The 15,851-nt window shown below is 34.8% G+C and overlaps 1 protein-coding gene across 1 annotated transcript in view; it reads left to right on the top strand.

Annotated features, from left to right (window-relative positions):
• Positions 1-2,349: 2,349 nt before the first annotated feature.
• LOC140151355 (serine/threonine-protein phosphatase PP1-gamma catalytic subunit B-like) overlaps positions 2,350-15,851 on the top strand; it is a 65,273-nt gene continuing 51,771 nt past the window's right edge. The window contains exons 1-2 of the mRNA XM_072173668.1: positions 2,350-2,816; positions 9,481-9,689. Coding sequence (XP_072029769.1) covers positions 2,730-2,816; positions 9,481-9,689 — 296 coding nt within the window. The 5' untranslated portion in view covers positions 2,350-2,729. The remainder of the gene's footprint in view (positions 2,817-9,480; positions 9,690-15,851) is intronic.

Here is a 15,851-nt window from a genome sequence, read left to right as displayed (position 1 = left end):
TGAAGATAGCACTTGGGACCTAGTAAAACCTAATAAAATAATACAGAAAATAATGCATGCATTTAGCTGCAGCAGAGGTGTTCAGAAGGTATGTTTGTGTATATTTTGAGGTTTATTTGTTTTTCGATATCTACTCAAAATAGTATTTATTTACGGCGAGGGGTGTCTATTAAATACAAACAATTTGAGAAATGTCACGAAACTTTTTGTTATAATAAATCCACCTACTGAAGATAGCACTTTGGTCCTAGAAAATAATTCATACAACGCGTGTTAGGAAAGTAAATGATATTTGTTTTTAAAATTCCAAGCAGTGACTTGTTTTTAAAAATGTTTAATACGTGATAGTCACTGAGCGCTTTACACATCTAGAAACTAAATCTGAGCTGCATGCATCTTCAGTAGCTAGAAAAACAGACAGTTTCCATGGAAACGGCCATTTACACACATTTTTTTGTTAATTTTACTGCGAAACTAGACAAATGTTATGATGCATGTCGCAACGGGACTATAATCATGATTTTTCTATCTCTATTTTACTATCGGAGACCCGGACCTTCATCCCTTTCTACTACATAAGTCATTTTTAGTATTTTTATCTGAGTTTATTATAGGCTAGCCATAATCACTTCATTGATCTTCATCTCTTGTGTAAATGGGCGTTTCCATGGAAACTGTCTGTTTTTCTAGCTACTGAAGATGCATGCAGCTCAGATTTAGTTTCTAGATGTGTAAAGCGCTCAGTGACTTTTGTTTGGAGCGCTATATAAATCTAATTTATTATTTATTATTATTATTGAATGCATTTTTATCTCTTGAACAAGATACGTAGGCCTAGATATATTTATAATAGTGTTAGGGACCGTTCACAATAATCCCCCCCCCCACATTTCAGATCTCACAAATTTCAGAGTCACCCTTTTTTTTTACATGAAAATTATGGGCCACCCCATAGAAAAGCATATAAACTCAATTTTCCCGGGAATATTTGTGTTCAATTTTTTCAGGGCCCCCCTTAGGAGGGTCAAAACTTTGCAGGGCCCCCATTTTGCATCAGGCCTCCCCTAACAAGTGTTTGTAAACGGTCCACCTATGTTTCAGATGGACATTTTATTTTTGAAAAGACCATACATACAATACATAAAAAAATATTTCGTATAGCCCCCTCACGAAAACTAGTGCATTGCATACATACTTGCTCAATTAGCATTTTGTGCAAATTTTATTACACAATTTGTTGCCGTTCTTTTTTATCGACATTTTCATTTTACATGCAAAGTCTATGGAGATTTATTACTAGACAAGGCTGAAAAGGGCGCCATAGCCTCATTTTAGGCCGTTTTAGGAACTTAAATGCTCATAAAAAAGAACGGCAACAAAATAATTGTGTCATAAAATTTAGACAAAATGCTACTTGAGCAAGTACAAAATATAATTAAATATATACTTCTGGAGAGGGGGCTATAGCTAAAACAAAAAATGTCCTATACCTTAGTGGTTATGAAATAAAGGTGGGTCCCTTATGGTGCTATCTTCTGAAGATCAAAATAATTATGATTCCTAAGTATTTCGATATTTTCTTTTGGTAGGCCTATGTGGTATTCGTGTGTTTTTGCCATCTACTGAAGATAGCCATGATGCATGTTGTAATTTTGTATCCTAAAGAGATAGGCCTACAATGATATTTAAGAACTATAGTCGTGTAATTAGACCCAGTGGTGCTATCTGTAGGCCTACGGACTGAAGATCAAATTAAAATTTCAAGCAGTGACTTGCTTTAAAAATTTTGAACGGAACTTCATAGGCCTAGTCTATAGCAGGAAGAGACAGTGGGATAATAAGGATAATACTTTTTTATTAATAGGCGCGACTAACATAAAAACACATAATTTTTATGTGTTTTTTTCATTATTTTCTTTACAATTCTCCCCTTTTCCTGGGTGAAAAATAGTCTATTGTTAACCCAATTTTTTCAACAACGCCTTACATGAACCGACGGCCATGACAAGCGGGGGGCTGAATTGCACAGCACTTGTCAGAAGTTCAAGCAAACTAGTTAACTCAAACTTCAAGTACAAAAATTAGGCCTACATTAAATATTATTTGACATGATTGTACTGAAGATAGTGCGCATGAGATTTGCCTTCACCTTATTTCCTTTTCTTACCAAATAAAACTTAAATACATTAGGCTTCCGCTTTGTACTTATTATGGTCACATCCTGACGTCGACGAGGCTGACTAGATCACTGATCACTCTAGTGTGTACATGCAAATGTGAATTTGAACTAATCAAACCAATCAAGGCATCGAAACGCCCAAGAAAAGGAGGCGCGGTGATCAACACCATTTTTTTACAACCCAGGAATTTGACAGCTTGCAGTAGCATGTCATGATGTTTACAAAGAAAAACAATTGACTTTCATCGAGGTGCTTTGATCATATGCACTCTGTGATATTTCGCTGATACTGGATTTTACAATAGCAAATATCGTGCAGTAGTGCCACTAGATTTGAAAGAGATTATATGCAAAATATTTAGCCCAGCTGGTGCTCGCTTACCTGGGCAACGCAACGCAAGCAACTGATACATCACATTCAAGTGCAGGCATTTTCGATTTTGCAAAACATGCTGACACATGAGTTAGGTAGTTAATTCACTGTTCTACAAGTTCATTGTAACCTAACTGGTTTAATATCTTATTAGAATACCTCTAGACGACAAGAACAATGATTCATGCCAAGGGTGGAGACTTAAATGTTGATCGAGTGATTGAACAACTGCTGTCAGTAAAAGACAACACCACAGGAAAGCAGGTAAGCTTTATTATTTTAAAGTACTATTTTAACATCAAGGCTACTGCATGCATGCATGTGTGACTGTTCATTGTGTTGACCGTCTCATAATAAGTTATAATCCCAAAGCAATATTCTAACATTTCCATTTTTTTTCCCACAAAATGTTTATAGTTTTGAAGAATAAACATATTGTTTTTAGCTGCTGCAGTGCTGGCGTGCATCTACATACATCGTCTCATATAACATGGGCGACATCATTATTTTAAGTAAAACAATGAGGCGAAGGCCGAAGCAAAGTTGTTTTACGCCAAAAATAATTCTTCTACACTTCAATTCAAATAATTATTAACTATAGGCCTAAGCTAAAGTATACAGGGTGTTAAAAAACTTTACAGATGTTAGTTTATATTACAATAATGATACTATTGAGCGTGTTGATGTATTTAAGTACCGGTACCTTGGTGTTTAATACATTTGATCCTACCATGGCTTGGTCTGATCATATTAGTGCAATGTCTTCCTGTATTTTTAAGTGATGTGGTGTAATTAAGGGGGTACTACACCCCTGGCCAATTTTGTGCCTATTTTTGCATTTTTCTCAAAAATTATAGCGCATTGGTGACAAGTAAGATATGGTCGCATGGTCAAAAATGACAAAAAATGTATTTTTTGATATGTTGTATATTGACAACCTCTAACAATTAACACCATTTTTAACCTTAGCACATGCTTAATTTTTGAGATAATGCTTAATTACTAATTAATTAATACACAGGCGTCTATGTAAATCTCAATTTTCAAATGCATTTTTCTCAAATCAGACCTCAATTACAAAAAAATGACTGTAAAATTTTTATTTTATGCAAGAATGTCATCAGATTTGGAGGATATGTTCTCAATACATTAATGCTTGAAATGAACTATTTAAAATAATTGTACGCATGTTAATTACATTGCGAAGGTTAATGACCTTTTTACTAGTAATTAGCGAGATGGTTATTCTATTGTTGAGGAAATGAATATCAAGAAGAGAAATGTACATTATCATATTGCTAAAAATACTGAAATTCAACTAGGGTTTCATTAAAAATGAAAAAGAAAATGGAACATATAACCCTTTAAGGTGGTACTACACCCCTTGATAAATTTGTGAATATTTTTGCATTTTTCTCAAAAAATAATATCACACTGGTAACAAAAATTATGTATATTATAGTGGTAAGGAATCCAGTTACTACACTGGAATTTCAGTGACTCAAGACAAGCAGTACGTTATTTATAATAAGAAAAGAGGTACAGCTAGAATGTACCTCATTTCTTAACATAATGAACCCCTTGTCTTGAATCAAGTAATTGGATTCTGTGCCCCTATAATATACATACATGTATAACTTTTGTTACCAGTGTGAAATTACTTAATTTGAGGAAAATGCAAAATTAGTCACAAAATTTATCAGGGGGTGTAGTACCACCTTAAGTAGTCAGTAATTGTTTTAGTTGTACAAATTCAACATTAAAAGCTGTCAATACATCATGCCGTCACTAGATTTGAAAAAGCAACCAGTAGTTTTGACATGCTGACATGTGAATTTTCACATAGGTCCTATTGCACACTCCCGCATCCGCCTGCTCCACATCCACCTGCTCCTCCACCCCTGGCATTTTCATTTCAACTGATGTGATTTTTTTACTGAATAATGTATAATTATATGCTTCAGTAGTCTGAGAGAGTATAAAATTAGGCTTAAAATGAGGTATCAACCACTGCTGTAGGATATGGGGTTACGGAAAGCCAATCAAATTTGTATCACAATTTTCAGAAAAGTGTAATCCCTCCACTCTTTTTGCATACCCAACTTCTGACTTGCGACCATATATATATTATAGGGCAAGGACTACAACTACTGCACTGAAAATTCAGCAACTCAAGGCAAGTAGTTATTGATTTATTGATCAAATATTGGTTTTCCTCATTTTTGACTGTAACTCCACAACTGTTGTCTGTGCTGAAATAAAATTTCCAGTGTAGTAGTTGTAGTCCTTGCCCCTATAAGATACATATCTTACTTGTCACCAATGCGCTATCATTTTTGAGAGAAATGCAAAAATAGGCAAAAAATTGGGCAGGGGTGTAGTACTAGGGTGGTCACATGAAAATTTCAAACCCACCCCTGGAATTACTTTTTCTGTCAGGATTGTTCCTTCTGCAAAATGATTTAAAAAACGTTTTGAATCAACTCAATCGGACAATCCGTTGTGAAGATACAGCCTTTTAAAGATTCACAAAATTGGCCATTTTTACCCCATTTTTAGGAAAATCCTGATTTTGTCATAAATTTGCATATTCATGAAGCGATAATTGTGGGAATAAAGCCAAAGAAGGCATGAGATGTATTGTTTTTGTTTATTTAATGTTCATTTATGCAAATATTAAAAATCCAGGTTCATAATTGCTATATTTGCTTCTTTACAACATTTTTAAAATGGCTAAAATCACAAAAATAACTCTTTTGCCAGGACTTTTAAGGTAAATATGTGTGATTTTCACCATTGAGGGCGCTATTATGTGCCAATTATGACCTTCAAAGGCCTGTATTTCCTAAACTACACAACCAAATTGTCTGATTTTTGCACAGGATTTTGCTCTGAGGGTCTAGATTGTAAAACTGAATATAGCATAATTGTACATCCTGGGGAAAATAGTTTTATTTGATGACAAAATTTATTTTGTGCGTAACTTTTTATGCGTGACCGCATAAAAATGCTATATTCACCTTCATTACGATCAGAAAATTTTCTATCTAATTAGGTAGTCGGGTTTGCACAGAAGTTACTAGGAGACAAATTATATGGAATTCAAAATGCCCAAAAGTTTTCCAACTGCTGCAGAATCTGTTACAATTTCCACCATACATTTGTGTATGTAGGCAGGGTACACACAATAGCTAGCATTGTGGCCACCCTAGTAGTACCCACTTAAGCGTGTCAAACCTTATATTCCAAAAGATACCCTCATCATGCTTGCCAATGCAATTGTTATGCCTAATTTTGATTATTGTAATACTGTTTGGTCTAACTGTTCTGTTGAGCTCTCCAACTCCCTCCAAATTCTTCACAATAGGCTTGCTCGTATTATTCTATCCGCTGATATCAGAACACCAATTGATGACATGATGAGTACTCTTCATTGGAATAAATTAAATGATAGGTGGTTCAACTATATGGCAACACTTACCTTCAAATGCTTGAAAGGAGTGGCTCCTGGTTACCTTTCCTCTCAGTTCACTTTTATGCATGATATGCACTCTAAAGGAACCAGGAGTCAAACCAACTTTGCTCTTTTTGAACCACCATATAATATTTAAATGCAGGGAAAAGAACATTTCATTCACGTGCTACTAAATTGTGGAATAGCCTTCCAAATGATAGTAGATGTAATTTTAAGTCAATGAGTATTGCTCAATTTAAGCAGTTGTTTTTGATAAAACCAGTGTAATATGTCTTTTAATCTGAATTTTCATGTTTTCTCAATTGTTTTTAATTTCATGTGCCAATTATAATTTATGTATTTCTGATTTATTACCGTACTGTATATAAAAATAATGCTTCTTGTTCACAATGTAAATGCAATTTGTAATCAAATTTAAACCAATTTGTAATCAAATTAAATCCTACATTTCACAAGGAATTACGTAGGCCCAGGGCTTAGAATCGATCAGTCAGGACTGTTGTTGCTATGCACCTCTGATTGGTTCAAATAGCACGTACGAGTATCGCTTCGACGCCCACACGCTAAAGTGTGTGATATGTCTTACGCGGGTAAGAACCAATGGCCATGCGTTTCAAACTGGGTACACCAATAGGGTGGAGCAGTACTTTTGTGCGAGATTTTTTGTGCTAATTATTATTATTTTTAAGTCAAGGGTGTCAGTTACCTAGACAAATTACCTATCAATTTAAAGCTTTTGATGAGACCTTTGTATTGATACCATAACATTTTATGTAGCATTGACCATTCTCAAGTTATTTTGATTTTAGTGAAGAATTGACAGGGTGGAGCCGAGGATTGATATGGAGGATTGATATATTATATATGTAAATTTAACTTAAAATGTCAAAAAATGGGGATGTATTGATAATTTGCTTCTTTTAATTGGTTTTATGTTGTAAAGACTTAAGAACAATTATTTAGAAACTAAAAAAGGTAACTGAGTGAATTTCTTGTGCAAATCACTTGATTACAGAAATGCCTTAAATTGCACTGTTTGTGTGTAAATCCCTATTCGGAATGCCTCAAATGTGTGTTTCAAATATGTTCGCACACAGTGAAACCTGTAGCATGTATCACAATAAAAGTTTACGTTTTTTTTAAAGGTCTTGAGCCAAGGAACTCAAATATGATGTTCTTTTCAGCATAGGGTATATGTAAAAAATATATCCCACTGAAGATAGTACATTTTTTATGGAAAAGGATTTGAAAGTCCACTCAGTCCCAAGGTCAAATACCAATTACCCTGAAATTAAGAATTCAAAAATTGGACTTTTTTTATGGGAATGTCATCTTTAAGGCCTATAACTCAAAAACATGCCTGGCGACTTGTTTCGGGTTTTGTTGGAGCTGGTCCAGTTCCAATAATTGAAACTCCCGGCTCCGACCGGGAGTTCCAACAGGTGCTGCGTATGTGTTTAATGTGCATTCACATGTACACACTTAGCCGTTGGTACGAAGAAATCGTTGCTCCAAAAATGTTTGCAAATTACACATTTGTAATCATTTTTCACCACAAAATATGATATGAAAACACAGGTGAGCAATGTATGAATATATGGAGAAGTCAAACAGGTTGTTTAAAATTATTGTCAAATTTAATATTTTGCGACATTTAAAATGAAAGCAATTAACACTATGGAATCTGCTACAACTTGAGAACAAGTCCTCAAACGTTCGAAATTTGTAGCTACTACAACTGGAGCTGGTCACATATAGGTGCTTGCACAAAAGGTTGATAAAAATGTCCTGCATTGAGAGTCAGTGAAGCAAACAAACTATTATCATCCTCTGTGAATCTTTGGTGCGTTATTCAAACCCATGCATGTATGATGTAGTTTGTAATGGAACGTTTTCGACTGCTCGGATGATTTTTAAAAACTATATGGATCTGGGCGACCAATCTGGCGGGGGGGCACATCATACATTTTTGGTGGGTATGTTCCCCCAGAATTTTGAGGTGGTGAGTCTTTGGGAGCTGATGGTCAAAAGGGGTCTTTTTGCACTGCAAATAAGTAAAAGGGAGTCTTTCTTTTGGAGCTGCAAACAGTCAAAATAAAGGGTCTTTCTTGACTTTCTGGTTGAAAATCGTCTGAAAAAACCCAGGAATGGCCTTTTAATGCTGAAATGACCAAATCAAGGGTCTTTTGGATCTCTATTTTGGTCAAATTTAAGGGGTCTTTCGGAACTGCGAAATCCAAAAAGGGGGGTCTTTGAAGGGGGAACATACCCGGATGGTCATTTGTGTTTGAATACCAAATGACCCCTCTTTCTAGGCCAATTTGTTGCAGACACAGTCATGGTAGTAGAAAGTGGTAGCAAACTTTAAAAAAATTTTTTTTTTAAAGTTGTAAAGTACTGGTACTAAAAACTCTGGTAATTTTGGTTAAATTTGTCCAAAAATCTGGACTTTTGATAGTGATGGGTGGGTCCAAATTTCTTGGAAAATTGGTACCATACATTGCATTAATTTGTGTGCAATTGATAGATTTTCACATTTCTGATATTTTCAGTCACTGTACTCCAGAGTCTTAGCCAGAAATCAGAAACCACCCATCCAAGCAGATGCCAAAATTTGACCCTCAAATATAAAACAACTTGTCTATACTCATGGAAGGGTCACTGGGGTCAAATATGTCCTGATTTGGCCTTTACATGTCACTCTGAATTAGTCTCAAGTTCATATAACCTTAAAATCATCTGTTTTAGAGCTATCACATCTGTAAAATCCATTAAATCCACCCGTCTAAAATTAGATTAGCCCATCTTAAAGACGGGTGGACGCATGGCTGGCTAAGACCTTGCTGTACTCCCTCTGTTTGTTAGCTTCCCAAGTGGACTACTTACTTTGGATTGCAGTTTTATACATTCTTAACATGGGTCACTATGTAAAGATGGATCTGGCTTGTGATTGGTCACCCGGGGGTGCCACATAAGGAGGATTTTGTGATCGTAGCATCCTTTTTTTATGACATTTTTCAGTAGATATCCATGAAAAAAGCTTATTCCCAAAATTTTATTTGCTTCCGATTTTGCGTTTACGAGTTATGCATGATTATAATGTGTATTACACTGCTCCATAGGCCACTGTTGTAATTTCGTTCTGGTATACCAGAACAAAATTCAAATTTGACGATATTTTTGCTAAACGAATTAATCTGCAAGAAATTTTTGGTACATAAACATTTATTATATTTATTTAACAGGTTTCCAGTGGTATAAAAATCTCAACTTTTTTGGAGAAAAGTGGGGGATGAGGCTGTGGATCACAAAATGGTCCTTTTCCCCCTTATATACCCCCTTTTCTAGGCCTGTTTAGGCCTGTAGGGGTTGTTTTGAGGGAAGACCTTCGAAACAGTGCATCTTATTTTTCATCACACTTTATATTTTCTCAATATCTGATTTTAATTTCAGCAAGTGCAGTTGCCAGAGAACCAAATCCGTATGCTATGTCAGCTTACCAGAGAGAAGTTTCTCAGCCAGCCTATGTTGGTGGAGCTTGAGGCACCATGCAATATTGTAGGAGACATACATGGCCAATATATGGACATGTTGAGGCACTTTGAGAAAGGAGGCTATCCACCTAATACAAACTATCTCTTCCTGGGAGATTATGTAGACAGGTGAGTCAATTGAAAATATAGAAAATATGTATGAGACTGTTCACCAACACGCTTTGTACATTTTGCGATAATAAAATTTTCACAAAAACGTAAGCCCAAGATTTGGACTAGGTATGGCCGTGATTGGAGATTCTTAGATCGATATATAGGGCATATGCGGATGAAATGAATGTTTATTTATTATGTTGAATTTAACTATTTAGATAATTTTTTTAATTGATTTTGCTTTTTAAAGCTTTTTTCAGTTAATTTTTTTCTCTGTTTTACAACACTGCTTTTTCTGTGTTTCTTCCCAAATTCTGTGATTTTCGCGGAAAATCCGCCACTGCCTAAGTTAACTAAAACACACAACAAATGCATACATTCAATGGTGCTCTATAAAACTATTTGTATGCAGGTGTGGTCTAATCACAACTACATACATATGTAATATTATATACTTCATTAATATATTCTTGTAGGCTGCAAACGTGGTTCCGACATATTCTAATGACGGCGGAATAAATGTAAAGCGCTTTGAGGCTGTTTACGGCATAAAGCGCTATATAAATATCTACATTTATTTTTATTTTGTTCATTGATTGGTTAAAAGTGGATCACATGACCAAAAATAGTTCTACCATCAGTACTCCAATCCCTAAGCCGTAAATAGTATTTGCAATGTCCCGGATGAGCCGTAAATAGTACCTCCATCATCCAAGCCGTAAATAGTACTTTTGACCATGCCTTCCGCGTGCGCGCATTCGATGCGACGGAACGGTTCACGCACGCCGAAACTACCATAGCGTGATTTCGCTGCTGTAATTGGTTAGCCCGATTTTAGCCTATTTGATTTTTTTGAAGGGCAAAATATAGGTTGTGCTTAAATTGGTCGTGCTGTTCACTCAGGATAGAAGCTGGAGAGTCCAAACGTCAAATAATTTTCTTTTAACCAATCAATAAACAAAGAATATATTAATGAAGTATATAAAACAAATATATACTGCCTTTATTCGAAGTTCTGGTTAAAACTATGGTCCCTCGTTGAGATCAATTAATACTATTTTCCTTCGGGCTGCCCTCAGGAAAATAGTACTATTGATCTCACCTCGGCCCATAGTTTTAACAAGAACCTCTCATGGCAGTATATATTTGTATATATCAGAATATTGGTAAGTTGGTCATTACACTTTGAGTGTCAAAATTAAGACTCACCAATTCCCGGGTACCCGAGATCCGAGTCAAAATTCCAGTAACGGGATACCTGAAAAAAGAAAATGTTGTTTTTACAAAAATTGAAAAAGAAGTACCCTAATGCATTCAATGTGTCCCTGGCTGTTCAATAGACAGAAAAGTAATTAAAATGTACAACTTTTGCTATCCTTGAAAAACAAAATTACCCTTTTTTTTAGTAGCAGCATTTCTCCGGTTTCCAGCCTTGAATAATAAGTAAGTTTAGGGTCTGTAACTTTTTTGTAATTTTTGTAAAAAAAAGAAAGACATTTTTTTTGGGTACTCGGATTCCTGCCCAAAAATTCAATCGGGTACCAGAGTACATAATTACCTGTTAGGTGAGAGCCTTAGTCAAAATAAAATGAATGTTTACCAGGCAGAAACTAGATGGAAAGCATGATTTTTTTAATGAACTAAATTATGAAATTGATCACTGAATGATATTATTTGACTACGGTATTTATTTCCAAGAGTTTGAAAGGTCTCTTGGGTGACATTTCATTATGGCCCATTTCACGGTTAGGCGCCACTTTTGGTGAAAAAAAATTGAAATTTTCAAAATGGATTAAATTTCATTTAATTGGGGTTTTCTTTTCCACATAAGACCAGATTTTCATAAAAATATCATTTCCCAGCTTAAATCTCTCTACTTCTTGAAGAAAATTATAATTTATTATCTCATGTTATGTAATTTTTTAACAAATTTGATAAATATTGAGTAGTGAATATTTATACTTTTACTCTCCAATACATATATAATAGATATTTAAAATAAACAAGTATGTCATAGGCTCTCTTCTGACCAAATTTGGGCAAATTTTGTTGTGTAATGACAAATTTATGGCCACTTACATGTAATTTTGTGGTAAAAAGGAAATTGACATGAAAAGGTTTACTCAACAATTTTAATAATCAATGAATGACTCTGATATTTCACAGCTTTGATGGTCATAATATGGGTAATGTTCACAAATAATATCAGCCAGTTTGAAAGCACATGTCAAATTCAAGATTCTTATGTTTGTGCAATTTTGGATGTGACAGATGTCAATGTGAACGGAAACCACACATTGTAAAGCAGAGTATGTTTCAGAAAATAATGATTCAAAGAGTTTTCACACACTCAGTAAATTAAATGGGATATATTGAAACATATTAACCTGAGTTAGTGTTCATTTTAAAACATAGTTTACAATTTATAGAGGTGGATGTGACATTTTTAATTGTGAACAGAATATTTCATTATTATAAACAGTTTGCTTGTCAAAATATAAGCTTTAAAGCACTTCTAACACATATATTTTGATAGATTCTATTGAATTGAGCAATGCTAAAATGTTTTTCCTGACCCTTTATATTTTTGCCAAGCAAAATGTTTATAATACTGAAATATTCCGTTCACAATTGAAAATGTCACATCCGCTTCTGTAAATTGTATACAAAACTGTCCCATAAAAGACAACAACAAAGCCATGAAATAATCATATGTGACATGTATGAAATAATAAACCTATTTTAGAAAGTCAAATATCATGTTGTTTAAGTATTTTGGCCTAAAACTACTAATTTTGAGGATGTGACATGTGAACGGAAATTGAAGCTTTTTGAATCTCCTGTCACAATTAAAGAAGGCATACTGAATTAAAAACTTATTGTGCCTTTTGATCCCCCACAAACCTGTAATGAAATAACTTCAAACTGGCATCCTAGTCCCATTCCTGTCTTAGTTCTTTGAAGAAACTATTTTGGATGTGACAGGTACCATGGATGTGACACATGTGAACGGAAACTTTGAAATGACATCTGCAAGCTAAGTTGATGAAGGAGTTTTCATTAAATGGTGTCATTAGATAGCTCATAGCAGGAGATTTTTAAAAATCAAGGAGAACAAATTCTGCCACTTATTTGTTTTAAATTATACTATTTGGAAAATTAATCGGATGTGACAAAATTGTGAACGGAATTTGTTGGCAAAAATTCAAAATATCGCTGTATCTACGTATTAAGAGCAACAAGTGTAATTTGTTCAACAAATAGTAACAAGACTCTGAACTTTACTAAAACACACTAGTTTGCCATTCATGTAAAGTATTAGTCGATCTATTCCACATTGAATAAGGTACATAGATGTGAACGGAAAATGTCACATCCGAATTCAGAAATTTAAATGGTTCTCATGCTAGTTTAACTGACAACTACTACTTTGTTCATGTATGGCTGTATAGTGCAACTTGTTCATTACATAAAAACAACAAAAGCAGCTGGTAGGCTCAACATAGTTAAAAGTGGCAGCATTGGAAAATAAATGTCTGTATTTAGGTTGCTAGTAAAATGTGGTTTTTGACCACTTCTGACCCCTAGCGCCCTGAAAGATAAAAGCAGAAAGGCCGATTAAGCTAGTGGAGGTAGGCTATACAGAGACAATGAAAAATCACCAACAGTCAATTCTGTAACCCCATTATTTTTTACACACCAGGCCAGATACGTTGAAAATCAAAAAGTGGCGCCTAACCGTGAAATGGGCCTTATTGCAAATGCTTCAATTCATTATGAAATATGAATTCTATAAGCAGGTGTTTCATGTACATGGAAATAGTGATTTTCCTGTGAATTGAATTGTGAAATTAGTCACAAATATTAGACTAGATTCATTTCCAAGATCTCTTGGATGAGATAAATCTTTTATTTCATCAAATGATTCCCCAGATTATTAATATTATTGAATTTGTGGAAAGAAACTCTTCAGAATCAGATCCATATATTTTTGTGCATGATTTCATACACACTCGAGGTGAAGGTCTTGGCTTAAGGGGGTACTACACCCCTCGATAAATTTGTGTCTATTTTTGCATTTTTCTCAAAAACTAATAACACACTGGTAACACAAGTTATGTATATAGGGGCAATGAATCCAATTACTACACTGGAATTTCAATGACCCAAGACGAGCGGTTCGTTATTTATGATAAGAAATGAGGTACCGCTAAGATGTACCTCTTTTCTTATCATAAATAACAAACTACTTGTCGTGAGTCACTGAAAATCCAGTGTAGTAATTGAATTCCTTGCCCCAATAATATACATAACTTTTGTTACCAGTGTGTTATTATTTTTTGAGAAAAATGCAAAAATAGTCACAAATTTAACACAGGGGTGTAGTACCCCCTTAAAGCAGCACTCTTTACCTACTTAATCAAGTTTAAAAGCCTTCTAGGAATATATTAAATTTGTTCTTGGGGAAATTTTACTTAACACCTGCGCTATTGAAGGTGTTAGTTTACCGGTAGTTGATGTTTTAAAAATGATGCATTGTGTTTGTTTAGTATGTTTTATATGAAGTGTCTGGAAAAGCAGGCGTGACTCAAGCTCAAAAGGCTGTAATTTTGTGTTACTGTTTTAGGTCATACCGATATGTTAATTTGGATTTCTGATTGGTGAGGAAAAACAGTATGTGACTGATCATTGTTTTTGCATAAATGTTTTTCATAATGTCTATCATTAATTAATGAGCTATTTAGTATGATAGTCAAACCTCGGCATATAAATACTCAAACTATAATCAACCAAAGTTCCTCTTATTGTTCAAAGTAAACCCATCTTGAATTATTTCATGGAATTGACTCAGCAATAAAATAAAGCTGTAATAGTGATCATCATGTAAATGAGTTGCTCCATCTCAGGTGAAATGCTCCATAGTTACTGTGCTAATAGACATGCTGCATACTGATTATTCCAGTAAGGTGGGGAGCTAATCAAATAATCCTATGTAGCAAAGTATTAGTACACAGACCAGTGCACCCGTCAGTACACTTTTTCTTTCCGCTCAAGATTTCTATGCCTTGCAGAAATATACCGCTTGGTCAATGTTAGCCAATTTTCATCACCGTGCCTTTTCCCAGAAATTGATGAATTGAGTGCATCATGTTTCTCAGAATTATAATGTTTAGCCAATGAGTGTCCTGTTTTAAATGAAATTTGAAAAATTGTTTGACTAGTGATATTTTCAATAACTTGCTATGGCATATAGCAAAAAGTGTGCATAGTATGCACACTTTTTGCTTCCTCCTGTCTTAATGCCCTGCAGAAATGAAGGTCAATTGTTAGCCATATGTATGTCTTTTTTCATAGAAATCAGATGAGTGCATATGTTTCACTGAATATGATATCATGTGAATGGTAGACTATTAGAATTAGAACAGTATATTTGACTCTGAAAATTTCCAGAAATTGTTTGACTACCGATGTTTTGAAAACCTTGCAATGCACACGTTTTGCATCCCGCTCTTTATGTCCTGCAGAAATACAGGTCTGTGTTAGCCATCTTTGTACCTTCTTTCGCAGAAATCAGATGAGTTCACCATGTTTCACAGTATATGATATTATGTGAAAGGTGCAAATACTGACTCATCAATATACGCGATACATGCGATCCAATCACTTTTGTTTATTTGGCAAAACGCAAACGCTGAACGCGGTCACTACTAAACAACAGTGGACCTCCGCGCCATCAGCGTAAATATTAATAACCTCCGCGCGCATCGTGTTGTGCGTCAAACAAATTGCGAGCGCTGACCGCAGTATTTGGATTGCGCGCTACCATATTTGCACAGATTGTGATTCGCACTTCTGTTATTGGTCGTCCTGTTTTAGCCTGACCGATTTTTTGGAAAGGCAAAACGTAAAAATTGTTTGTTTTTGAGGAAAATTGTGTGTTGTTTTGTAAAGTGAAGAGATGAAAGTGATGGTTATGAATGAGGTTAATAACTTAATATGTCGGGCATTGTAAAAAATCTCAACATTTTGCTTTGGACCTCGGAATATCCCTCGGGGCTGCGGCCCATGGGATATTCCTCGGTTCCAAAGGCAAAATGTTTAGATTTTTCACAATGATCTCCAAATAATCGATGCGCAGTTATTAACCTCTAATTATAGCATTGTTTACTATCTACC

Source organism: Amphiura filiformis, chromosome 4, assembly GCF_039555335.1.
Source record: "Amphiura filiformis chromosome 4, Afil_fr2py, whole genome shotgun sequence".
Classification (NCBI taxonomy): domain Eukaryota; kingdom Metazoa; phylum Echinodermata; class Ophiuroidea; order Amphilepidida; family Amphiuridae; genus Amphiura; species Amphiura filiformis.
Note: the sequence above shows the minus strand (reverse complement) of the source record. Positions and strands in the feature narration are given on the sequence as shown.